At 64.2% G+C, this 25439-nt stretch overlaps 4 protein-coding genes across 8 annotated transcripts; all 4 read left to right on the forward strand.

Moving 5' to 3' along the window:
* Positions 1-1336: 1336 nt before the first annotated feature.
* Positions 1337-7113, forward strand: LOC128978849 (signal transducer and activator of transcription 5B). 5 transcript variants are annotated; one of them, XM_054396874.1, is made up of 18 exons: positions 1337-1464; positions 1572-1728; positions 1810-1899; positions 2055-2229; positions 2306-2436; positions 2522-2673; positions 2750-2905; positions 2991-3170; positions 3277-3364; positions 3521-3643; positions 3791-3883; positions 4024-4230; positions 4602-4696; positions 4763-4893; positions 5342-5512; positions 5703-5754; positions 6121-6228; positions 6301-7113. In XM_054396874.1, the coding sequence occupies exons 1-18, from the start codon at positions 1337-1339 to the stop codon at positions 6425-6427; spliced, it is 2364 nt and encodes a 787-aa protein (XP_054252849.1). In that variant the 3' UTR covers positions 6428-7113. The 5 variants fall into 5 exon arrangements, with proteins under 5 accessions (XP_054252849.1, XP_054252850.1, XP_054252851.1 ...); XM_054396875.1 differs by having other exon boundaries at positions 5342-5497; XM_054396876.1 differs by lacking the exon at positions 6121-6228.
* Positions 7114-7723: 610 nt separating this feature from the next.
* GHDC (GH3 domain containing) lies at positions 7724-10294 on the forward strand. Its single transcript, XM_054396786.1, has 8 exons — positions 7724-7931; positions 8013-8143; positions 8228-8804; positions 9010-9193; positions 9291-9362; positions 9482-9615; positions 9773-9861; positions 10094-10294. The coding sequence occupies exons 1-8, from the start codon at positions 7724-7726 to the stop codon at positions 10292-10294; spliced, it is 1596 nt and encodes a 531-aa protein (XP_054252761.1).
* Positions 10295-12119: 1825 nt separating this feature from the next.
* LOC128978792 (inactive phospholipase C-like protein 2) lies at positions 12120-22339 on the forward strand. The gene is made up of 6 exons (XM_054396805.1): positions 12120-12305; positions 17174-19663; positions 19866-20069; positions 20249-20324; positions 21846-21955; positions 22154-22339. Exons 1-6 carry the CDS (start codon positions 12120-12122, stop codon positions 22337-22339), a joined length of 3252 nt encoding a protein of 1083 aa, XP_054252780.1.
* A 1302-nt stretch (positions 22340-23641) lies between these two features.
* On the forward strand, positions 23642-24695 carry HCRT (hypocretin neuropeptide precursor). The gene is made up of 2 exons (XM_054396787.1): positions 23642-23662; positions 24252-24695. Exons 1-2 carry the CDS (start codon positions 23642-23644, stop codon positions 24693-24695), a joined length of 465 nt encoding a protein of 154 aa, XP_054252762.1.
* The last annotated feature ends 744 nt before the right edge of the window (positions 24696-25439 follow it).

Consider the following 25439-nt stretch of genomic DNA (forward strand, 5'->3'; position numbering starts at 1 on the left):
CTGGTGTCCACCATTACCAAATGTCCCCAGCTGCCAGCACATGTCCTGCTGTGCCCCTCCCTCCTTTTCCCTCCTCACCAGGGTGGTTCTGCCTGCCCAGGCCCTTCCCTGCCAGCTGGGTGATTTCTGTGACTGGAAATGTTCCTCCTTTTTTACAGGTGAAAAATTAATTTTTAGCCAACTCTTGGTTATTGTTCCTCTTCTGCTCTGGGGCTCAGGGCTTGGGGGCTGTGGCTGCTCTTCTTGGACCCTCTGCCACTGCCTCCTGTGTGTGCCCTCACCCCTGGGACAGCAACAGCTGCTCTTGGAGCCCCTCAGGGTGCTGGGCACTTCTGAGGCCAAAAAAAGCATATTGGAGAGGGAGGCAAAGCCTCTGCTGCTGTATTCCAACCTCCCTCTGCATGTCACTGGTTGGTGCAGTCACCAAAGCCCATCATGGTCACCCTACCTTGGGGGACAGCCTGAGGCCCTGACCAGCACTTCTGTTCCATGCCAGGTCAAGGTGGTGTGGGTGGCAGTGTGTGTGAGTGCTCTTCATCGCTGCACCCTCGGCTGCCCAGGCCCTCCCTCACCACTCACAGTTGTGCCACCCTTGAAGACTCAAACCCCAGCTTCTTGTTCCAGGTCCCACCAGCCTGCAGGCATGGCTGCTGTGGGGGACACCTTGACTTTTGATTGGTTCCAGCCCTGCCCATCCCTTGTCCCTGCTGCCATGGCTGCCCTGTGTCAGCTGGGGTGCTGGGGCTGTGGTGGAGCCAGAGCCACCCCAAAACTTGCTTCAGGAAGTTCCATGCTCCAGCCAGCATCTCCCTCATGGCACTGGGACATGGCTTGGCCACAGGACCAGGGGACCCGCTGGGGTCTGCAGTGCCTGTTGGCACTGCCAGGCTGTGGGCAGAGCTGGGGCAAGTGCAGGGGAGCCCTGCTCTGCATCACCCTGGGATTTCTCTCCAGCCTTGCCCCTGGCCCAGTTCCTCATTTGTGTGGCCAGCGATGGCTGCGATCCTGTGGTGCCGCCAGGGGAAATGATGAGTTCCATCTGCAGGGGCAGCCCAAGCCCCAGGGCTCTTCCTAGACAAGAGAAGGGGACTCAGAGCCAGGGTCCCTTGCCCCTGACTGCCCCTGCCTTCAGCAGCCAGAGGCAACTTTGGCAGTTCCAGAGGACCTGAAAGAACCTGTGAAGGTCTTTGAGGACCCAGAGGAACCTCCAAAGGTCTTTGGCAGCCCGGAGGCTGCTGCAAAGAGTTTGTGGGGGGCTGCCAAGGGCCTGACCCCTGTGTGTGGCACAGCACTGGCATGGTGCCCTGAGCAGCTGCATCCCAGCAGGTGCTGAGCCATGGCGGTGTGGATCCAGGCGCAGCAGCTCCAGGGTGAAGCCCTGCGGCAGATGCAGGCTCTCTATGGGCAGCACTTCCCCATCGAGGTGCGGCACTACCTGTCGCAGTGGATTGAGAGCCAGGCCTGGTAGGTCAGCAGGGTGCTGGTCCCTGGGATGCTGTTGGGTGCCCCCTTCTGCTGGGGATGAAGACCAGCGCCGGCCTGGTGCTGATGCTGCTGTGCCCCACATGCAGGGACTCCATCGACCTTGACAACCCCCAGGAGAACGTGAAGGCGACGCAGCTGCTGGAGGGGCTGATCCAGGAGCTGCAGAAGAAGGCAGACCACCAAGTGGGCGAGGATGGCTTCTTGCTGAAGATCAAACTGGGCCACTATGCCACGCAGCTGCAGGTGAGGGGGCGCTGCGGGCAGGGCTGTGGGGCCGTGGGCTGCCCTGCCCTGTGCCCCTCTCATTCAGTGCTCTCCCTGCAGAACACCTACGACCGGTGCCCCATGGAGCTGGTGCGCTGCATCCGGCACATCCTGTACCATGAGCAGCGCCTGGTGCGGGAGGCCAACAACGTGAGTGGGGGCCTGGGGTGGAAGGAGCAGGGCGTGCAAGGTTGGGAGTGATTGGGAGCAGCCCTGAGGAAGAGGCTGGTCTGGAGATGGAGCAGCACCCAGGGAACTGGGGCAGGTCCCCTCGCTGTGCTGAGCGCTCCTTGTGTGCCCTGCAGAGCCCCTCCCCAGCTGGATCGCTGGTGGATGCCATGTCCCAGAAGCACCTGCAGATCAATCAGACCTTCGAGGAGCTGCGGCTCATCACGCAGGACTCGGAGAACGAGCTCAAGAAACTGCAGCAGACGCAGGAGTACTTCATCATCCAGTACCAGGAGAACATGCGCCTCCAAGGTGGGGGGGGACCAAGGGGGTGCCGGGGATAGGACAATGGTGGTGCCAACCCTAAATGCCACCTCCTGTCCCCCAGCCCAGTTCTCCCAGCTCTCCCAGCTGGGCCCCCAGGAGCGCCTGTCACGAGAGACACCTCTGCAGCAGAAGAAGGCATCGCTTGAGGCCTGGCTGCACCGGGAGGCCCAGACACTACAGCAGTACCGAGTGGTGAGTGTCATGGTGCTCGCTGTGCCACCAACCCTGTGCCCCATGCCACCACCCCTGTGTCCCATGCCACCGGCCCACCTTGCAGGACCTGGCTGAGAAGCACCAGAAGACGCTGCAGCTGCTGCGCAAGCAGCAAACCACCATCCTGGATGATGAACTGATCCAGTGGAAGCGTCGCCAGCAGCTGGCAGGCAATGGGGGCCCCCCCGAGGGCACCCTGGATGTGCTGCAGACCTGGTGGGTGCTGGCCGTGCCTGCTTGGGTGTGAGGGGGTGCTGAGCCCCAGTGTGGTGCTGAGCTCGGTTACCCCCAGGTGCGAGAAGCTGGCGGAGATCATCTGGCAGAACCGACAGCAGATCCGGCGGGCAGAGCACCTGTGCCAGCAGCTGCCAATCCCGGGCCCGGTGGAGGAGATGCTGTCGGAGCTGAACAGCACCATCACAGACATCATCTCTGCCCTGGTCACCAGGTAGTGCTGGGTGCCCAGCAGGGATAGGGGGTGCTGGGCTGGGGCTGCTCTACCTGCTTGCCCCTGATGCCTGTGTCCTCCCCAGTACCTTCATCATCGAGAAGCAGCCCCCCCAGGTGCTGAAGACCCAGACCAAGTTCGCAGCCACTGTGCGGCTCCTGGTGGGGGGCAAGCTGAATGTGCACATGAACCCCCCCCAGGTGAAGGCCACCATCATCAGCGAGCAGCAGGCTAAGGCCTTGCTCAAGAACGAGAGCACCCGCAAGTAATGCTGGGGGTGGGAGTACTGGGGGACCAGGGCAGTGGGAAGCAGGGCAGGAAGGTGGGGGTGTGCTCTGGTGGTCTCCTGACCCTGAGCATTCCCCTGGCAGCGAGAGCAGTGGGGAGATCCTCAACAACTGCTGTGTGATGGAGTACCACCAGGCCACCGGCACGCTGAGTGCCCACTTCCGCAACATGGTGAGTGCCCAGGGCTCTGCTCGCCCACCCTGCTGTCCCCTCCTGTCCCCCTGTGCCCACCTGTCCTGTCCCCATCGGTGATGCATCTCCCTCCTGTTCCCCCTGGAATCCCTGGTGTACCCTCCTGTCCCTCACCCGCCCCTGATGTCCCTGCAGTCCCTGAAGAGGATCAAGCGCTCGGACCGGCGTGGGGCGGAGTCGGTGACAGAGGAGAAATTCACCATCCTCTTTGAGTCACAGTTCAGTGTCGGTGGCAATGAGTTGGTCTTCCAGGTGAAGGTAAGGGTGCCAGCCATGGCCCTGGGCAAGCCCTGGGCACCCTGGCCATGGGTGTGGGGCTGCCCATGGGTGTATGCTGGGAGTGTGCCCACAGGCGATGCTGCCATGGTGCCCTGCAGCTCCTCCTGGTCTCCTCTTTCCTGGCAGACCCTGTCCCTGCCCGTGGTGGTGATTGTGCATGGGAGCCAGGACAACAATGCCACGGCCACTGTGCTCTGGGACAATGCCTTTGCCGAGCCTGTGAGTGGCAGCACCAAGGGGGGCAGGACAGGCCCTGTCCGCCCAGGGAGCTGCAGGAGTTGGGCTCTGTGTCCTGGTAGGGACACGTCTGAGTAGGGGCAGGCAGAGCTTGGTGCTGACCCTGCTGTGTGCCCCCCCAGGGCCGTGTGCCCTTCGCGGTGCCAGACAAGGTGCAGTGGCCGCAGCTGTGCGAGGCGCTCAACATGAAGTTCAAGGCAGAGGTGCAGAGCAGCCGTGGGCTGACCAAGGAGAATTTGGTGTTCCTGGCACAGAAGCTCTTCAACAGCACCAGCTCCCACCTGGAGGACTACAGCAGCACCACAGTATCCTGGTCCCAGTTCAACCGGGTGAGCAGGCTGAGCTCTATGCTGGGGGTGCCATGCTCCTGGGATGGGCTTTGCTGCACCTGTGCCAGAAAATGGGGCACATCCCTCCCAAGAAGCTGTTTCTTGCTGCAGTGATGCAAAGCATTGACTGCAGTGGGGTGGGATCTGTCACCTTCCTCACCTGGAGGGACACAGGGCATTGCAGGACTCACAGACAGGGTCTGTGCCCTCAGGGAGGCATTGCTGGTGCTGCCCTGGGGCTGGCCTGTCCCACACCTGCTTTGGCAGCACTGGCAGGCACAGCCCAGGTGCCAGGCTCACCCTGTGCTGTGTAACAGCAACTGTGAGGCTGTGAGGGGCCATCAGTGCTCGTTTCCTGGGGCTTTCCACAGGAAAACCTTCCCGGGAGGAACTACACCTTCTGGCAGTGGTTCGATGGTGTCATGGAGGTGCTGAAGAAGCATCTGAAGCCGCACTGGAACGATGGGTAAGAGCCGTCCTGCCCCGCGCTGCCTGGCCCTGAGCCCGGTGCTGACAGCCCTGCTCTGCCTAGGGCCATCCTGGGCTTTGTCAACAAGCAGCAGGCTCACGACCTGCTCATCAACAAGCCGGATGGGACCTTCCTGCTGCGCTTCAGCGACTCCGAGATTGGTGGCATCACCATTGCTTGGAAGTTCGACTCCTGTGAGTGTGTGCCAGCAGCTGGTGCCACCCTGGCACCGCTGCCCCCAGCATCAGCCTGGGACGTGACCAGCTTGTGCCCCTGGAGCTGCTGCTGCTGCTCTAGCATCTCCTGTCTCGGCTGGGCGCTGGCACTGCCCCAGCTGCGCATGTTGCTTGCTGCAGCTAGGGCCACATCCAGCCTGAGTGCTGGCACTCAGGGGAGAAGGGACTGGGCTGGACCCAGCCGTGGAGGCATACCTGGGGCTGTGTGAAACGCAGCAGCTCCGTGGTGCTTCCTGCTGCTTCCCCTATGGATCAGATGAGACCAGAGCTGCACAGGCTCCCCATGCCTCCTGCCTCACCCTGTGCTCTGGTGCCCAGTGCCTTGTCCCTGGTCAAGGGGATGCAGCCTGGGAACTGCCCTCTGCTGGCTCTGAGGGTCACTGTGTTCCTTGCTCTTCTCTTTCAGCCGAGAGGATGTTCTGGAACCTGATGCCTTTCACCACCAGGGACTTCTCCATCCGCTCCCTGGCTGACCGCCTGGGAGACCTCAGTTACTTGATCTATGTGTTCCCTGACCGGCCCAAGGATGAGGTCTTCTCCAAGTACTACACACCGGTTCTCTGTGAGTCCACGCCAGGTAGCGCTGCCCCTTCACCCTCCTTCCTGCCTCCCACCAGGGTGGAGCTGGGGCTCAGGGCACACACCTGCTCCGGGGCTGCATCCAGCCCCGTGGGGGTCGGCTGCCGGCTGCAGTGTGCCCAGCCCTGCCGTGAGCTTGCAGCACACGCTGGCAGCTCAGAACCTTACCACTGCCTCCTTCCCTCTAGCCAAAGCCGTGGATGGATATGTGAAGCCACAGATCAAGCAAGTGGTGCCAGAGTAAGTCTGACCCTGGAGGCACATCCTGGGTGGCCCCATGGGATTGTCCCCAGCGAGCTGGCCAGTGGCAGCCAATGGCCCCAGGCCCCTCTGCTGCCAGACTCTGGTACTGCCAGTGGCAACATTGGTGCTGAGCCGGCACTGGGGGCTGAGGAGCACAGACTCAGGGCTGAGGCAGGGCTGTGCAGCACCCAGGAAGGTGAACGTCCCTCTCACCGTGCTCCCTGCTTGTCATGCTGCCACCCAAGGGGCTAGGGACCCACAGATGGTCACCATTTGTGGGTGGGGTTTGGGTCCCCTGCCAGCACAGAATTACCCCAGGAGAGCCTGTCCTGTGCCAGTGTTCATGCCCCCTTGTCCCCACAGGTTTGTCAGTGCCTCAGGGGATTCTGCCCCTGGAGGGGCCACCTACATGGACCAGGTGCCCTCCCCCGCTGTCTGTTCACAGCCCCATTACAATATGTACACCCAGAAGTAGGTATTGCATCCCCCAGCCCCATCCCTGTGTGCTCAGACCCCCGCTCACTCACCTGCTGTCTCCCGCAGCCCTGACACGGTGCTGGACCCTGAGGGCGACTTCGACCTGGATGACACCATGGACGTGGCGCAGCATGTGGAGGAGCTGCTGCGGCGCCCCATGGACAGTCAGTGGATCCCCCATGCCCAGTCGTGACGGGGTGCCCATGGCCCCTGCCCCCAGCCCCAGCGCTGCCAGGACTGTGCTGTGTTCGTGTCTCTGTGCTGGGGGGGTGCGGGTGGGCCCTGCCCCAGAGATTTGCTCTGTGCTGCCCTGAACCACAGGCTGGCACCAGCCCCTTGGTGTTTCTGCCCTTGTATAAACGGCAGCGGATTTGTCGCATGGTTTTCCTGTATGTTCCTTTCAAGAGGCCCAGCTTCGGCTCCCTGCTTCTGCAAGCACCAGCCCTGCAGCACCCCCCTGCTTCCCGAGGGGCTGCTTGGGGCAGGGGCTGGGGATCCAGGCTCGGGTTCGCTTTCGCAGTCGTCACTCAGAGTGTCTGTGTTGCCTTCTCGTGCTGCCCGTGGCTCTGGGCCCTGGGGTGCGTGGCTGCACCCAGCTCCCATGTGGGGCACAGCGGGGGTCATGCTGGTGCTTTGCTCCGTGGTGATGAGTCCCCTCCTGGACCTTGCCTTCTCTGACACCCCCAAGGATGTGGGAGCCCTTTCAGCTCTTGGCCTCGGCATCCCCTCGGGAGCCAGTGTGAGCACGATGGAGGCGGGGGTGAGGGTACCCAGCCAGGGCTGGGTGCTGTGGGCAGTGTGCCCCCACCAGCACCTCCCCTCGCCTTGGCCAAGAAGCTCTGGGGTCCTGGCCATGTTATTTTTCTATCACAGAGTAAATAAAGCACGGAATATTTTTGTAACACAAAAGCTCTGGGTTTCACCTGTGTCTGGGGGAGGGGGCAGGTCCCTGCCCTGCTAAGTGTGGTGGGATGAGGAGCCCCTTGGGCCAGAGTAGGACCAGGGGCACGGAGTGGGCACGGGGACCCCATGCTCTCCAAACTCGGGATGATGTAGAGCAGGTGAGGAGGGTGCGTATCTGCGTCTCCACATCTCCTCCCCAGGGCAGGGGAGCGAGCAGAGGGCAGACCCCGGCAGCTGGCTCGGGGGGGTGGGGCTGGGGGGCGTTCTCCTGGGCAAAAAGCGAAGAGCAGCCAAATTGCGCTGGTTTGTAAAGCAGGGCCGTGGGAATCGGAGGGGTTTGCTCTTGGCTTTGAATCGCGATTTAATTCCGGAAGGCCGCGCCGGCTGCTTTGTGGAAAGCAGAAAACGAAAATGAAGCAAGGCGGGGCCGGGGGCGGGAGCAGGGCCGGGGCTGTCGCGGTCATTTCCCGTCATTTCTGCCGGAGGCAGAATCGCCGGGGGAGAGCCGGAGCCGGTGCCCGCTGGGCGAGGAGGGTCCTGGCGTCCGCGTCCGTGCTCGGGATCGGCGGTCGCCCTGCGCTCCGGGATGCTGGTGGCGGTGGCAGTTGCGGTGTCCGTGGTCCTGGCCCTGGCCCTGGCTCTCCTCGTCCCCACCCTGCGGCACCGGCTGGTCCTTTTCGCGCTGCACCGCGCCGCGGGCCGGTACCGGCGGCGTCTGGAGCGGCTGGGCAGCGAGGTGGGGCTGAGCCAGGAGCGGCGGCTGCGGCGGCTGCTGCCCCCCGGCACGGCCCACGGTGAAGGGGGCGATGGGGTGGCGATGGCAGAGGGGTGCCCCGGGGATCCCTTCCCACCCTCACCTCGCTCCTCTCTTGCAGGCTCAGAGGCCTTCCGGGAGGGGCAGCCGCTGGTGCAGAGCTGCCCCGAGCAGGGGCTGGGGGAGCAGGTGCCCCCACTGCATCCCTGGGCCCTGCTCCGCAGCTGCTGGGGCACAGATCCCCCTCTGCAGGTACGGGGACCAGGGACTAGGAGCAGCGCAGGCACTGCACACGGGGAGGGTCTGTTCCCCTGACCCCTGCCCCTTTTCGCACAGGGCTCTCTACTCTACCTCGATGTCCTCCGTGCCACCTTCCCGCAGGCGCTGGCTCCCCAGGGCATGGCCCTTCTCTCCTGGGCACCCAGCGGCTCCCGTTCCCCGGCGGGCTGGCTCCTGCCCACCCTGTACTGCACTCCGGAAGAGTCGGGCACCTTGTCCTCGCGGGCTGCTGCTCTGCGGGTGCAGCTGCTCTTTGCCCTGCGGCAGCCTGCCCTGCGTGTGCTGGAGGCTGGGCTGGCAGCAGAGCTGCACGATGCCTTGAGCACTCTGCGCTCCGAGTGGCCCGCGCTGGCCCAGGACCTGGCACTGGGCAGGCTGAGCCCCCAGCCTGGGCTGCCTGAGGACGTTAGGGGCCGGCTGGAGGCGCTGCTGGCCCCCGACACTGTCCGGGCGGCTGAGCTCCGGGCCGAGTGCGCCCAAGGCTTCGAGGGCATCGTGCAGCGCCTGTGGCCGCAGCTGGAGGTGGTGGTGGTAGGGATGGCACACGGTGCTGAGAAGCTCTACCGTGATGCCCTCCACTATGTTGACTGCAAGGGGCTGCCCATCTACTGCCCCTTCTACCGGGCAGCAGGAGGTGAGTGTCCCCTCATGGGGCTGTCCCCATAGCTGGGGTTGCCTCTTGGTGCCACATCCCTCCCTGGAGAACTTGCCTGGTCTCTGGAAACAGCTCTGTTCTGGCTCCAGCTGAGAAGTTCCCCCTTGGAGGGGAGTGAGGCTGCATGGGCAGAGGCAGGGAGGTCTGGGGGGGCTCACGCTGACCCGTGCTGCCCTCTGCCCAGCCCTGCTCGGTATGAACCTGTGGCCAGAGGAGCCGGTGCCCCGATTCCTGCTGTGCCCTGATTGGGCTTTCTGTGAGTTCCTGCCCTGCCCAGCCAAGGAGGATTCGCAGACGGTGCTGCTGGGGGAGCTCTGGGAGGGGCGCGAGTACAGGCTGGTGCTGACGGCACGGCCAGGGGAGTACAGGTGCCTGCTCCCTGCTGTGGTGGTCTGGGGGGGAGCTGCCCACCTGAGCCCCATGCACCCAGCATCAGCCCCCCTCACAATGCCCCTGCCCACCCAGGTGCCAGGCCGGAGAGGTACTGAGAGTGACCGGCTTCCACCGTCAGTGTCCTGTGGTGCAGCCTGTACGCAGGTGAGGACACTGCTGTCCCTCACCTCAGGGGGTTGTGGAGGGGGCCTTGTGCCAGGCAGGGTCCAGATGGGACAGTTCCAGTGCACCCATGGCACAGAGCAGCCACCCTGGCATTGCAGGGACAGCCAGGTGCTGAATGTGCGGGGTGAGAACATCCCCGAGGAGCACTTCTGCCAGAGCCTGTGCCGCGCCGTGGGCATGTGGCCAGGGGCCCGCCTGGTCGACTATGTCTGTGTGGAGAGTGCCCTGCTGGGTGAGTGCCTCCAGAGCAGGTTGAGCCCCGCCAAAAGTGTGACCAGCACTGCTCAGGCTCTGAGAGCCCTCCTGTGCTCTGCTTGGCCCTGGGTCACCGGTGCCTGGTGGAGCTGGGGGCTGTGGGCAGCCACAAGGAGCTGGTGGTTATACTGCAGGAGCCTCCTCAGGGGCCTCTGCTCCCCACTATGAAGTGTTTGTGGAGCTGCGAGGCCTGCGGGACCTGTCGGAGGGGCAGCGCTACAAGGTGAGGGGGACACAGGCTGTGCTTACCCTGCGTCAGCAACATGATGGTGCTGGCCTGGCAGCCTCTTTGGTGACGGAGCATCACTGTGGGGGGAGCTGGGGGGCATGGGCACAGCCCAGCCTTGCTCAGGGCCTGCAGCTGCTGGCAGAGCCCTGGGCATAGCAAGGGGCGCTGGCTGCTCTGTGGGGGCAGCTGGTGCCAAGCAGTGTGGGCAGCTGTCCTCTCTCTCCAGCTGGACCAGTGTCTCCAGGAGGATTTTCCCATTTACAAATCCTTCCGCTTCAAGGGCAGCATCGGGGCCCTGCGCCTGCACCTGGTAGGGGCTGGAGCCTTCACCCGGCTGCGGGAGGCACTGGGCTCTGCCTGTCCCATGCCCAGGGTCCTGCGGGAAGAGCAGCTGCTGCACCTTATCCAGAGCAATGTCATCTCCTAGGGCAGCCTGGGAGTCCTGTGGCCCTCCCACTCTTCAGGTTTGCTTGGCACGGGAGCGGGGCCAGGTGTGGGACACAAGGGCAGGGGTTCCCAGTCCTGGAGTGTTTGGCTGAGCAGAGCAGATGGAACCAGTGAGCCTGACCATGTCCCTGCTCCATGGTGGCAGCGGATGCTTGTGGGCACCATGCTCAGTGGTGCCCTCAGGAATTGGGCAGAACTTGAAGCACAGCTTCAGCCTTGAGCCTGGCCCTGGGCACTCACCAGTAGCCCTGGCCCTTCACCAGGCTCTTGGGGCATGGAGTGGGGCCACAGACACCACTGAGCATCCTGGGGCAGCTGGGTCCTGTCACCAGTGGCTGTCGCTCACCCCACCTTGCCCCGTGCCTTAACAACACCTGCAGGCAGCCACAGCATAGCAACTGCCTGTCCCAAGGGACACCTTGGCCACCACAGTCCACGGCTGGTGTGGAGGGGACAGCAGAGACCTCCCTGGAACAAGAGCAGTGGAGCGTGGAGCACACACAGGAGCTCGGCTCAGCCCCACACTGCGCTCTGGGGCCCTATGGCATTTTGTCCCCTGGCAGGGATGTCACAGGCAGGGTGGTGGCTGGTGCTGGCTGCCATGAAGCAGCCCTTCTGCCAGGCTCCAGCAAGGGCTGCTTTGGATGTTTAAACTCCCAGAATCCAGCTAAAAAAGGATTCTCTCCTGAACCAAGGGCAGGAGCTGGAGGGGGTGGGGATTTTTTAATATCATTCTTTTTAATCCTCATTAAAGCCATTTCTTGATGGCAGCCCTGACTCTGCTCTGAGGGTTGGGAAGCTGCTGTTCTCTGCTCGGGGGTCCTGGGGAAGGGGCAGCTATGAATATTTAATAAGTCCGGGCAGGATGGGGCTCTGAGAGTGTCTGGATGTTGGTGCACCAGGCACTGAGGCACCAGGACCTGGGCACAGGGACCAGCCTTGGTGCCTCTGCTCGTTTATTCGAGGGGCAGTGAGGGGGGTGTGGGGGCAGCCTGCTGAGAGGGCAGCTGCTCTGAGTGGGGGGTGGGCAGGGCTCCTGGCAGGGGACAATACTTGAACAAGGCCCACACAAAGCATCCCCCCCCCGCCCCCAAACCCTGCCAAGGATGGAAACCAGGCTAAGGCTCCTTCTCCCACCCCTGCTGGAGAAGTAGTGGTGGGCTGCGGGTAGGGGTCTTGCAGCTGGTGGGGGGAATGCCAGTGGAGCTGCTGGGCCCCATGCCTGTGCCAGGCACTCCCACGGGCACCTGCACACCGGGGAAAGCCCCAAGCCCCGTACCCAGGAGAGCTGGGTTGGCCCTGGGGCTTCACAAGCGGCCCTGCCCCTGCCTGGGCACCGACCTGCTGGGTGGGAGGTGGGTGGGAGGTACCCCGCTGGGCAGGGCCAGGGTGCAGGCTTGGTTTGGGTGCAAGGCACAGACTCGTTTCGGGTTCCAGGCTGCAGGTGCCAAGGCTGCAGGGCGTGGGCTGGGTCTGGGTGCCAGACTGTGGGGTGCTGGCTTGGCCATTATATCCCACCAGGATGGCATCTGCGGCGCTGGGCCGAGGCCGGGGGACCCCGAGCGGTGGGAGCTGCCGGTGCTCGATTCCCGGTATCCGTCCCCCTCCCCGCCGCTGCAGCCCGGGGCGGGGGGGCCGTGGCCGTCCCCACCCGCGTCCCCGCCCCCGGCCCGGCCCGTCCCCTCCTCCCGGCCGCACCGCCTCCCGCCCGCTCCGCCACTGAGCCCGCAGCGGCGGCGGCGGCGGGCGCAGGCTCCGGGGGCGCCCGGGGCCCCGCGGCGGCCGCTGCCCTGAGGCCGCGGGGGATGGCGGAGGGGTCCCGGGGCGCCCCGCCACCGGGCTCGCCCCGCCCCGCCACGCCGCTGCCCAACGGGCCCCGCGGTGGCGGCGGCGGCGGCGGCAGCCCCGGGTCGGGCTCGGGCAGCAGCAGCCACGAGGACTCGGTGGAGCGGAGCCCCGCGCCCGCCGCGCCCCGGGCCAGCATCATGAAGGTGAGAGCTCCGCACCGGCCCCGGCCCCTCCCGGACCCCAGGGACCCCCGAGCCGTGCCCCTCCCCGGGAGCTGAGTGTCCCCCGGCCCCGGAATCAGCGGCTACCGGCCCTGCCAGCCCCGCCGTGCCCACTGCGCCCGCTGTCCCTCTGGCTCGCTCCGTGCCCATGGGCCGCTGCAGCCCCGAGTGGGTGCTCGGGAGTCGCTTGCCAGGCCAGGCGCGGAGTTTGCCCTGCACTTGCCGGGGCTGCTCTTGCCCCGAGGCGGGCACCACGTCCCCGCGCCCTGCTCGGCACCGTTGGTCCCCAAGGGCAAAGCCTGGCGCGGGCTTCGTGCTCGGCTGGGCCAGGCCTGTCCTCGTTGCATGGCCGTTGATGGCCCCATCCAGCCGTCACTGTCCCCACGGGTCCGCTCTGTGGCCGTGGGAGTCACCCTGCAGCATCGCCTTGACCTGCTCAAGGCACGCATGGCTTCCAGTAAGGAGATGCCTGCTCCTGGCTCCCGGGCACCTCTCGTTTGCCCGAGCTCCCTGCCAAGGCTCTGAGCCTTGGGCCCAGCCCGGTCTGCCCCTGATCTGCTCCCGATCTGCTCCCCACAGCCCCCTGGGGTTAGCTGGGGGCCACCAGTGGAGCTGTGAGCCAGGGAGGGTCTCTGGGGGTCTCCCAGGGGGATGGGCAGTGGGTCACATGTGTGCTCTCCTAAATGAGCGCCGCTAATTGCGCTGCTCGGTGCTCGCTGACACAATGGTCGTGTCCGCCTGGGGCCCGCCCCCCCGCTCCCGCAGCCGGTTCCCGACGTGGGGGCTGTTCCCCGGAGTGGGGACTGTTCCCATGGTGCCGACCCAGCCACAATCTTCTGCTCCCGGGACCTGGTTCCTTGGGCAGAGGCGTTGGCCCCACCTCAGGGTGGCACAGGGAATCTTGTGCCTCTTCCTGGGCTCCCACTGCAAACTGTTGAGGAGTGACCGGTGACAGCAGGAGACCTCCTGGTACTCCCTTGCAGCAAAGGCCAGTGCCAGGGCACCATCTGTGCCTGCTTCCCCTGGGGACCTTGCCGAGGTCTCCTGGTCCTCCCAGGTCCAGACCACACAGCTCACCACTCATCTCTGCCCAGGGGAACTGCAGGCAGGAGGTGAACCCCTCTTGTGACCCCGGGCTGGGCACATCCCTGGCACTGCCGTGCGTCACCGTAGGATTTGGCTTCACGTGAGGGTTGGGTGGCCCAGGGCCAGTGCCAGTGGGGAGGGTGATGGAGGAGGTCAGACTCGGACAATGTTCCCAGCCCATGCTGGTCTATCCTGCATTTCCATGTTCGTCAAGTGCTTGATCTTACCCTGGTGCTGGAAGGTTGCAGGTCCCAAATTGGTTCCCCAGCTGAGCCAGTCTGATGGTGCTGAGCACCTCCATGGGCTGGGGCTGGCAATTAAGAAACAGGGAACTGACCTGCTGCCCATGGCACTGTGCAGGCATTGACCTCCCATGCCATGCTCCTCGTACCCTTGCTGCCTGCTGTCCTGCTGCCTTTTCAGCACAGCTCTCCAGTTTCTGAGTGGGTACAGGGGACAGTGTGTCCTGTGCCACCCCCTCCACCACCACTGGCTGAGACCCCTTTGTGCCTGGGCTCTCCCTGGCAGGAGGAGGGTAGCTTGTACCAACTCTGCACAGCAGTTGGGGAAGGGATCCATGGTGACCCCCAAAAGGTCTGGGCCCCAACAATCCCCAGCAGGACCTGGGGAGAAGCTGCCCAAGCCCTAATCCCTAGGGGATGCTGAGATCGTTCCTGTGCTGTGAGATCTGTGGCTGCTTCGCTGCCCTCAGCTTGGTGTGGGTGAGAGTTGGGGGCTGATGCCCACACTGCTGGTGTGGTGGCTATGGGGCAGGGAAGGAACTTGGCACCATGAGCCTGGCTACAGCTTGGAGTGAGGGCACAGAGGAGCCAGGGGCAGCAGGCAAGGGCTGGGCAGGGGCTGGCTGCTGGTGGAGCAGGGGCACATGTGGGAAGAGCTGCTGGCGCTGTTATTTTTTGGGATTTTCCAGACGAGGCTGCAGGAGTGAATCTGAAAGTGAATCACTGCTCTGCTGGGCAGGGGCAGCCCAGGGCTGGCCCCGTGCCCTGCCAGTGGCACCTGTGCCCTGCTCGCTTCCCAGGCTGGAAGTGGAGGTGGCTGGAGGTCCGGTGAGCTGGGAGGAGGCTGGCATGGGACCGTGGGAACACTGGAGCTATTCCTTCCCTCTGCAGGAGGTGACCTCTCTGTCCTGTCCCCTGTGCCCCCTCCTCATGCTGCGCCGGCCCCAGGAGCTCTGTGGTGCCTCTGTGCTGAGCTCTGGCTCCACGGCCGCTCGCTGGGTAGTGGCAGCTGGTGCTGCGGGGAGTGGATGTGTCACTGCTGTCTTCTTGGCAGGGAACAGGCGACGGCAGAAGAGCCCTGGCTGAGCCTGGCCTCCCACTACCTCCGCTCCAGTGCCGCCAGCTGCTGCTGCCTGCTGGCACCCCTGCTTCTGCTGCCCAGCTGGGGATGGGGCAGGGGGGAGATCCAGGACCTGGGCAAATCATGGCATGTCATGGTGAGGCTGGCAAGCAGCCTTGGGTGAGACTCCAGGAGCAGGGTGGCATTGCCAGGACAGTGGCTGGACAGCAGAGCTGTGGACAGACCGAGCCGCCTCAGCCCCAGAGGCTTTCAGTTCCTCTGTCTGCTGCCATCACGAGCTGCTGCACTGCGGGGAACCCCCGGTCGGGCCTTGGGGGGTAATGGGAAGGGCGAGGAGGCCAATGGGCCCTTGCCCATCCCCGGTTGCTTGGCTGGGAGTGATGGCGGTCAGGTGGCAGCGGAGATTAGCGTGGCCGCGCGCGCCAGGGCACTAATCACAGCCATAATTGGCTGAAGAGGTACTTAGCACATGCTCTAGATCTGGGCAGCTGCGCTTAGACGTGCCCTTCATGCCCAGCCAGATCCCTGCACTTGCCATTGGCATTGTGGTTGGCATCGACATTACGTCTTCCCTCCGTGGAGCTGGCATCTGTGGATGTGAAGTGTGTGGAAGCACTGGGAAGAGCCCTGCCTGCTTGCGCCAGCTGTGTGTGCCAGTCTGATGCCCTGCTGCTGCCAGAGCCCTGCCCTGGGACCAGGGATGCTCCATGCTGCTGTGACCATGGGTGCCATGTCCTGCATCTGCTGCTGGCCTGCTTGTGGAGCTTTGTGGGGTGGCTGCTCGTGCTGCTTCTGCCTGCACCACTGCTGCCTGCACCACTCCTGCCTGCACCTCGTGGCATGTTCCAGGCTCAGAGTTCCCCTGGGAAGTGCCTGTGCCAGCGAGCTGGTGCCCAGTCTGGGTTGCATTAAGCAGAAGACATCTGCATGCAGGAGGCTCCACAGGTTTGCCTGTGCCCAGAGAGCAGAGCCTGTGTGCCACGGGTCCGTGCTGCACATCTGCACTCCAGAGCACTGCAGCAGGCACTCCCCTGCTCTTTTCCATCCTGGGGATGCGGGAGTCTGAGAGGAGAGTGTTGGGGGTTTTGCCCTGATCTGGGGCGAGGCCGTGCCACAGGGGTGGGCTGGGCTGGCTGCGGCAGGCGCAGCTGGAGGCAGGTCCCCGGGTGCTGGGTGCCCCCCCGCCCGTGTTTCCTTTCCGGATGGATTTCCTGTTTTCGCCTCGGGGCCCGGTGCGGAGCCGCCCGGGGCTGGGGTGTGTCGGGGCAGGGAGCAGGTCTGCAGAGGTGCGGGGCTCCTGCCCAGGGTGAGGGGAGGCTGCTGTGGGTCTAATCATTAGCCCCTGGGGAGGTGAGGAGTGGGGCTCCCATCAGTGGGGTGCTCAGATTGCTGGCCACAGGAAGCTTCTGGTGGCTCTGCTGGTGCTGAGTCCTTCTCTGCTGGTGTGACTCACACTGAGCCCACGTCACCTGTTCCCATGGCCCTTGGCCAGGGCTGCCTGGCTCCACATGGGCAGATCCAGACCTTTCAGGGTCAAGCATGGGAGGTGTGGAAGCTCTGGGGGTGCTGAAGTGGTCACCCCCTTGCCTGGGCAGCTGGGCAGGACCTGCCCCTGCTGGAGGCACCAGAGATTAGAGGTGACTCACCATAATCTTGAAGAAGTGGATTAAATCCCTCCTGCTGCACTGCTTAATGAAATCCATCCCATAATATATTCCCAGCCCTGCTGTTCCCTCTCATCCCCTGCCCCCTCCAGGCTGTGGCTGCAGGATCTCCTTTCCCCGAAAAGGGGCAGGGCTGGCACCGGGGCATGGGTAAAATGTGGGCACAGGGTGCAGGCAGCAGGCAACCTGGACCTCCTGTGACCCTGCACGGGCAGCATAAGCAGTGTGTGGCAGTTGGGGAGCTCTGTCTGGGGCTCCCCAGGAGCATCACCTTGGAATGCCCCAACCATGGTGCCCAGGGGCATGGCCTGTGCTTCTCCACAGAGGTGGGGCTGCTGTGGGCACAAGCTGGTCCTGCTGGGTGCCTGCTTTTCTCCAGTGTCTCCAGGCCGGGGACCATGCTGGGCTGGCTATGTGTTGCTCCAGGGTGGGTGAGCAGTGGGGAAGGATCCGGTGCAGGGCCAGGAGCAGGAAGGAAGGAAGGAAAGCAGAGTTAAAATAAACCAGGCAGTCAGTGTGGGGGAGGCCAGGGCTGGGGCTGCTCCCCAGCTTCCAGGGAGAGGATTGGACTGGGGCAAACTCGGATTTGTGTGGTGCTGGTGCAGCTTGGGGCACCATGCTGTGCATCAGGGCTGGGGTGGAGAGAGCAGAAAGGAGGCAGGAGCTGTCTGCCCTCTGCCCCCTTAGAACCATCTTGGTTGGAAGAGACCTTTCAGAGGCCTTTAAGGTCTCCAGGCCCTGCTGTTAACCCAACCCTGCCTTCTCCCACCCTGGCAGGATGGCTCCCGGCAGCGGGCACCACAGAAGAAGAAGACAGTGTCCTTCAGCACCATGCCCAACGACCGCAAGATCAACAGCACCGGCGCCTGCATCTCCTTCATGCTGGAGGGCTGCGAGCTGAAGAAGGTTCGCTCCAACTTGCGCATGTACAGCCGCTTCTTTGTGCTGGACGCCGACCTGCGCTCCCTGCGCTGGGAGCCCTCCAAGAAGGACTCAGAGAAGGCCAAGATCGAGATCAAGTCAGTGAAAGAGGTGCGTGTGGGCAAGAAGACCCCTGTGCTGCGCAGCAATGGCCTCTCCGACCAGTTCCCAGACGAGTGTGCCTTCTCCATCATCTATGGAGACAACTACGAGTCCCTGGACCTGGTGGCCAGCTCGGCCGAGGTGGTGAGTGCCTGGGTGATGGGGCTGCGGTACCTGGTATCCTATGGCAAGCACACCCCCGAGGCACCCGGGACCGCCCACCCCAGCCTCCGGACCTCCTGGATCTCCTCTGTCTTCGACCTCGCTGACCTGGAGAAGTCTGGCCGCATGCCGGTGCCCCGAGCTGTGCAGCTGATCAAAGCACTCAACCCAGGCATGAAGGCTTCCACCATTGAGCTGAAGTTCAAGGAGCTGCAGAAGGCAAATGAGTGTCCCGGTGCAGAGGTGGCCTGCGACCTCTTTGTGGAGGCCTACTGCGAGCTCTGCACCCGCCCTGAGATCTTCTTCCTGCTGGTGCAATTCTCCAGCAACAAGGAGTACCTGGGCCTGAAGGACCTGCTGATGTTCTTGGAGGTGGAGCAGGGCATGGAGGGGGTGACGGAGGAGAAGTGCTTGGAGATCGTGGGCAAGTACGAGCCCTCCAAGGAGGGCCGGGAGAAAGGCTACCTGGCCATCGACGGCTTCACGCGGTACCTGTTGTCCGCTGACTGCTCCATCTTCGACCCGCAGCACCGCAAGGTCTGCCAGGACATGGCACAGCCACTCTCCCACTACTACATCAGCTCTGCCCACAGCGCCTGCTTGCTGGAGGACAACTTCTGGGGCCATTCAGACATCAGTGACTACGTCAGCGCCCTGGGCCTGGGCTGCCGCAGCATCGAGCTGGTGCTGTGGGATGGCCCCGAGGGGGAGCCTGTGGTCTACACCAGCCCCTCGGCTGCCTCCTGTGTGCCCTTCCGCACTGTGGTGGGGCTGATCGACCAGCAGGCCTTCGCTGCCTCTGTCTACCCCCTCATCCTCTGTCTGGTGGTGCGGTGCTCAGCCGCCCAGCAGCGCCTCGCTGCCCAGTGCCTGCGCAAGACACTGGGGGAGAAACTGTACCTGGAGCCCCCCAACCCCGCCGCATCCTACCTGCCCTCCCCAGAGCAGCTCAAGGGCCGCATCCTCATTAAGGGTAAGAAGCTGCCTGCTGGCTGCGAGGACAGCGAGGGGGAGGTGTCTGATGAGGAGGAAGGCTGGGAGCTGGCGCGGCGGCTGGGCCAGGAGGACAGGGAGGCTCCAGAGGGGGGTGGCCCGCGGCGGGTGCGCCTCAGCCGGGAGTTCTCGGAGCTGGTGAGCCTCTGCCAGGCTGTCCCCTTCCAGGACTTCGAGAGCTCGCGGCGTGGACAGCGCTACTGGGAGATGTGCTCCTTCAGCGAGGTGGAGGCAGGGCGCTTCGCCAACGAGTGCCCGGCCGAGCTGGTCAGCTACAACAAGCGGTTCCTCTCCCGTGTCTACCCCAGCCCCATGCGCATTGACTCCAGCAACATGAACCCCCAGGACTTCTGGAAGTGCGGCTGCCAGATGGTGGCCATGAATTACCAAACACCAGGGCTCATGATGGACCTGAACGCAGGCTGGTTCCGGCAGAATGGAGCCTGTGGCTACGTGCTCCGCCCTGCCATCATGCGGGAGGAGGTCTCCTACTTCAGTGCCAATGCCAAGGACTCCTTGCCTGGGGTGCCCGCCCAGCTCCTTCACCTCAAAGTGATCAGTGGGCAAAACCTGCCCAAGCCCAAGGGCTCAGGGGCCAAAGGGGAGGTTGTGGAGCCCTACGTCTGTGCCGAGATCCACGGCATCCCAGCCGACTGCGCCGAGCACCGCACCAAGACGGCACTGCAGAGTGGGGACAACCCCATCTTCGATGAGAGCCTGGAGTTCCAGATCAACCTGCCCGAGCTGGCCGTGCTGCGCTTTGTCGTGCTTGATGATGACTACATCGGGGATGAGTTCATTGCCCAGTACACCATCCCTTTCGAGTGCCTGCAGCCCGGCTATCGCCACGTCCCCCTCCAGTCCCTGGCTGGGGAGCCCCTGCCCCATGCCACCCTCTTCGTGCATGTGGCCATTACTGACCGCCGTGGGGGGGGCAAGGGGCACCGCCGGGGGCTGGCGGGGCGCCGTGGCCGACGGGTGCGGGAGTACACCTCCACCAAGGCCACTGGCATCAAGGCCATTGATGAGGTCTTCCGGACGGCCACCCAGCCACTGCGGGAGGCCACTGACCTGCGGGAGAACGTGCAGGTACGGAGCTCGCTGGGACACAGGGGGAGCTGGCTTGTGAATGGGAGACCAGGGCTGGAGTGTGAGCAGACAGCAGCTCAGGTGGGCTCCCTCTTCCTGGGGGATGTGCAGGAGAGAGCTGAGAAAACTGGGATGCTCCTGGTGGGGAGGGGTCTCTTGGGGGTCCTCCAGGGCTGAGTCTGATACCGGTCTCTGCCCGCAGAACGCTCTGGTGTCCTTCAAGGAGCTGTGTGGGCTGACGCCAGCTGCCAACATGAAGCAGTGCATCCTGACCGTGGCCACATGGCTGCTGCACAGTGACAGCACCCCCAGTGTCACTCTCAACCTGGCAGAGCAGTACCCCCCGATGGAGGCCCAGGGTCCCATCCCTGACCTGCTACGCAAGGTCCTCACTGCCTATGAGACTGTAAGTGGGGCTTGGCTCCTCGTGGGGTTCGTGGCACTGGGAACACTGCTCTGCCCAGGACAGGGCACCCCATGGCCCCTGTCCCCTTGCCTGTGCTGCTGCCCAGTGCACTTCAATCTGCTCTGCTGGGGGATGTGTGGGGGCAGGGGCAGCCAGGCTCACACTGCCCCTCTCCCCAGATGATCCAGACCAGCCGGACGCTGATCGAGTCAGCTGACGCCGTGTACAGCAAACTCATGCAGGCACAGCAGGCAGGTGGGTCCTGGTGGGGCAAACCCAGCCCGAAGACCTGGGGGGCACATACCTGGGAAGCTGGGCATGGAGATGCTGTGCCTGGGCTGGGGGCATGCAGGGCTCAGTTCAGGGATCTTGCATCAGGCTCCAGAGCCAGGCACAGGCATGGCCAAATATGTTGACTTTTTTGGCCAGGCACTTGTATGGAGGAGGGCAAGGGGCACCTGTGTGCTGGGGCCAGAGTTCAGCAGCAGAACAGCTGGGATCAGCCCGACGTGGGCCACGAGGCCCAGGTGTCACTGGGCCAAGGGGCTGCCTGTGCCAGGGCAGGGTGCAGGGTGGGTGGGCTCCAGGGACTGTGCAGGAGGCAGAGGAGTGGGGGAGGCTGATGAGGAAGCAGGGAAGAGTCATTAGCTGCTGAACACCAGAATATAATTAATGCCAGAAATAACAGGCTGGGGCTGACGGTAGAAGTGGCAACTGAATGTTATGACTTCCAAGACTCGTGGCTGAACCCACACAGGCAGGTGCCAGCTCCCTGCCCTGGTCCACAGTCCTACCCTAACCCTGGTGGCTGCCCAAGATGCTCATCCTGCTCCAGGCATGGTCGAGCCCCTCTGCAGGCTGGATCCTGTGGGTTACCTGGTGCACTGCCACCCCCCGGCTCCCTGTGGGGCTGGGAGAGCAGCCAGGAGCTGGAGGGGCCAGGAGGAAGGAGGGGCCCTGCTCTGCCCCCCCAGCTGGTACCAGCCTCGCTGCCAGTAGCCCTGTTTGTTCCCCACAGCCCGGAAATCTCTCTGAGCTCCTGGCTTTGCGCTCTGCCATTGCTGCCAGCATTGGGGTAGTGACAGTGGGGGGACCAAAGCCTGTGGGGCTGGGGTGCAGACATGGGAGGGCTCTGCAGCCTCCTGTGCCACTCTGGATGCTGGAGCTCCACTGCTGTGCTGGAGGGGTCTGGAGGGGCTCTAGGGCATGTGGCTACCACTGCTGCCTCTGCCCAGCCACTCAAGATTTGGGGGCTGTGACCTCCCTGCCCAGGGTGCTGTCTGGCCCTGCTTTGACCCTGGTTGCCCTGCAGACGAGCCCCTGCGGTGCCAGCATGGCAGGTGGGCAGGGGCTGGGGGTGTGCTGACTGACAGCACGTGGGCGAGCAGGCTCGCGTGGGAGCCCTTGCGTGGGCCCGGAGCCAGTGCTGCGTCAGGAGTAAATATAGCAGTGGCTCATGGACACATCACGCGCTGCACGCTGTGGGGGCTGCCCTGCCAGGGGGCTCAGCAGCCCTGCTCGGAGAACCCCGGGTGGGCTGTGGTGTGCAAGAGTCACTCCTCTGCCCTTTGAACCTCACAGCGTCTGGTGCCCCAAATTGCCAAGGGCTGGGGCCGAGCATGGTGCCAGTGGGGCTCCGTTGGCACGTTGTCCCTGGCATAGAGGGAGCTCGGAGCTGCTGAGGCAGTGGTGATCCCACCTAGCCTGCACCCCCGTGCTGGGCAAAGGGCGTCCATCCGGTTCGGTGCCAGTGCTGAGCGCCGCTGCCGCCCGCAGGCATGGACTTCCACAAGGAGCTGCACCGCATCGAGGCCAAGGAGGGGCTGCGGGGTCGCAAGCTGCAGAAGGCGCTGGAGAGCTTCGCCTGGAACATCACAGTCCTGAAGGTGAGGGGCGATGGCTGCCAGCCCTGCCCTTCCCTGCCCTGCCCCCACGGGGATGCTGTGGGGTGCTGGGGGTGGCACAAGCTCATTCGGGGGGTCCAGGCAGTGCCAGCGCCAGCGCCAGCGCGTGGTGGCTGTGGGGCATCTGGTGCCCAGCACGGGGGTCGGGGCAGCCCGGGACTGATGTCCGTCCCCGTGCAGGGCCAGGCTGACCTCCTCAAGCATGCCAAGGCCGAGGCGCTGGACAACCTCTGGCAGATCCACAACGCAGGGCAGTCCTGCGGCATCGGCAGGAACGGTTCGGCCTCGCCGGAGTCCTCTCGGTTGCGCGCAGCGCTGGAGCCCATCCCTGAGACGGATGGAGGTGGTGACACCGCATCCTGCTGACCCCGGCCGGGGACTTGGGGACCTGGGCTGAGCACACCTTGGCTGCAGGAGCCCCATCCTGCCCACAGACGGGCACCCGGCTGCCCGCAGGCTCCGTGTGCATGCAGGGACACGCAGGGCTGGGCTCCTGTGCTCTGACAAGGGGCAGCAGCAGGGAGGGTGGGAGGGAGGTCTCCGCTCCTGCCGGCCCCACCTCGAGCTCTTGGGTCCTCATCCGTCCCCTGCCATCTGCTTCTGGAGCAAGCACCCTGCTGTGGGGCTGGCAGAGATGCTGGCACCTGGTGCCTGTGTGCATGTGCCTGCTGTGCCAGGCTCCTCCTGTAAAACCAGTCCAGGGCTGGGCTCCTGCCCCCATTCAGGGCTGTGGGTTTTGCCTTTACTAGCCCCAGAGAAAATTCTGCCTGGCAGGAAGGGTCCTGGCTGGTCCCTGGGTGCCAAGAGCCTGGGAGGCTGTGGGTTGCAGTGAGCTGAACGGGGAGGTGGGGGGGGAGGCGGGTGGAGGGGGGGGGGGGGGGGGGGGAAGGAGGGGAGGAGGGCACTGCCTGGGCAGCAGATGTGGCTTCTGGTATCAGAGAAATGTTGAAGCTCATTCCCAAGGACGAGGGCTCTGTCCTCCAGGGTGAGGGGTACCAGTGCAAGCAATGGGCAAGGTTTGGTCTGGGGTCAGACCTGGGCTGTGGCACATCATAAAGAGTGTGAGACCCACCCTGGTGCCCTGCTGCTTCCTCCTGGTGTGGGCCCAGGGCAGGACGGGGTCACCAAAAGGGATGGGGAGCAGCACTGGGGATGGGTGGCATCATCCCTTCCTGGCACCAGCTGAGCACAGGGTGACAGCTCTCTCCACAGCAGGGAGCTATGCGGCTGTGGACACCCCTCTGTCGGGAGATAATTGGTGTAATTAGCCTAATGTGACCATGCAGAGCAGACCCAGCGCTGTCCTGAGCAGGCTGCCCAGCACTGACCTTCAGCCCCTTTGTGCCAGCCCAGACGCGGGGCCCGTGGGCAATTACAGCCTCATTAGTGCCACACGGCTGGGCCACCGTGCCCGGCGTCGAGCAGCCACACAATGAGGAGCCGCAAATGAGGGGAAAGGCCTGGGCTGGTCTCCGAGCTACGGCCGCGGTGTGCCCGCGTCACCCAGGCACCGTCTGCTGCTGCCTGCCCCCGAGGTATTTTTGGCAGCGCCATTGTGCCAGGCCCTATAAAGCAGTGGCTGCGGTGGATGGCACAGGGCGCTGTGCTCTTGGCTGCCAGGCAGGATATGCCCCAGTGCCACTCGACCACCTGAAGACCCCAGGAAAGATGGAGGTGCCCAGCATCAAGGTGGGGCCAGGAGGGCAGCAATGGGAAGGAGTTTGGCATGTGGGACCAGGGGTCTGGGGAGGTCTCCTTGGTCCTTCCCAAGGTTTCTTGCACTCGGGAAGCCCTCAGTATGCATCTCCTCCCCAGGGTCCCCAGTGTGACAATCAGGGAGGTCTGTGTGGACTCCTCGGGAGGGACCTGGCATGTGGTGCCCATGGTGCTGCCCATGGGTGCTCTTGCTGCTCCTCCCCTGGCACAAGGTGGCAATGGGAGGGTGTTTTCCACAGCTGCCCTGTGTCACAGCGGGGCAGGCTGGTGAGGGCAGCCACACCTGGCTGCTGGGCAGAACATGGGTGGTGGCTGGACCTGGGGGGTTGTGAGGAGCAGCATTCCCAGCCCCCTTGCAATGTGGTGCCAGCTGTGCCAACAGTGATGTTCCAGGTGCATACTGGGTGTGGGGCTGGGCAGAGTGGCAGTGGCCAGGGCAGACAGGAGCTGAGACACTGGCAGGCATGGCAGGAATGGGGAGCAGCCCTGGGGCTGTGCAGCACCCAACTCCTCCCTGGCACTGCCAGCTGCCTGGCACTAATGTTGCCCATTGCTCTGGCAGCTCCAGCGAGCTGCCTGCCTCCTGCTCCTGCTCCTGCTCTGCTCCCTGGCCGCTGCCCGACAGAATCTGCCTGAGTGCTGCCGGCAGAAGACCTGCTCCTGCCGCATCTATGACCTCCTGCATGGCATGGGCAACCATGCAGCTGGTATCCTCACACTGGGCAAGAGGAAGAGTGTCCCTCCAGCCTTCCAGAGCCGCCTCTACCGCCTGCTGCACGGCTCTGGCAACCATGCTGCAGGCATCCTCACCATGGGCAAGCGTGGGAAGCACTCTGGCACTGCCTGTCACGATGCATCAGGCTGCCCCATGGGCACGGATGCCCAGCCAACGCCAGCACTCCGAGCAGCTGATGCCAGCCCTGCCAGCCCCAGGGAGTGCCAGGGACACTCGGGAAAGGACCTGCCCAAGAGCCCAGCCCAGGGAGATGCCAAGAGCTTTTACTAAGTGGGGTGGGGCAGCGGGAGCAGGGAGGGGGTGCCTGGTGGGGATCAGGTCCCGGGGCCAGTGTAAATAGCACTTTTCTGTACCTCCTCCTGGCAGAGCCCGCTCAGGGCACTGTGGGCACCGCTGGCCTTTTACAATAAATGGTAGCCCGATGTCACCCGGTTCTGCCTCCTCTCTGTGAGGTGCGAGGAGGGGGCACAGCTCTGCTTGGGGCAGTCAGCGGGGCTGGCACCTTGCTCTGCAGTGCTTCGGCATGGGTTCAGCCGTGGTGCTTGCACCCGAGGTGCGCATGGGCGCAGTGGGTATGTGTGTGTGTGGAGGGGGGGTGGGTGGTGTGTGTGTGTGTGCGCGCAGAACCGGGACTGGGGTGAACCGAGCTCTGTCCAGGAGACCAGGAGCAGGGGGGTTGTGAGGCCCCCTTCGAGGGCTCAGAGTCTCCGGTGACCCTCTTGGTGCTGCAGGTCCCCAGTCTCCATCCCACCACCCTCTTACCACCCTGTCCCTACTCAGGGTCCTGGCATCCCTAGGTGCCCCTCAGGGGGTCCCTTAGGGCACGGCTTTGCCCTGAAGCCCCCGGGCTGGGCTCACGTAGCTGATGCCCCGGAGAAGTCAGGTCCTGCACCCTCCCCATCCTCGCTGGCCTGGAATTGCCGGTGGCTCCCGGTACTGATACTGAGCAGGTGCTGCAAGGGCGAGTCCCGGTGCGGAGCGGGTCTCGGTGGGGCAGGTTCTACCTGCCCCCGA

This window comes from Indicator indicator, chromosome 39 (assembly GCF_027791375.1).
Source record: "Indicator indicator isolate 239-I01 chromosome 39, UM_Iind_1.1, whole genome shotgun sequence".
NCBI lineage: Eukaryota > Metazoa > Chordata > Aves > Piciformes > Indicatoridae > Indicator > Indicator indicator.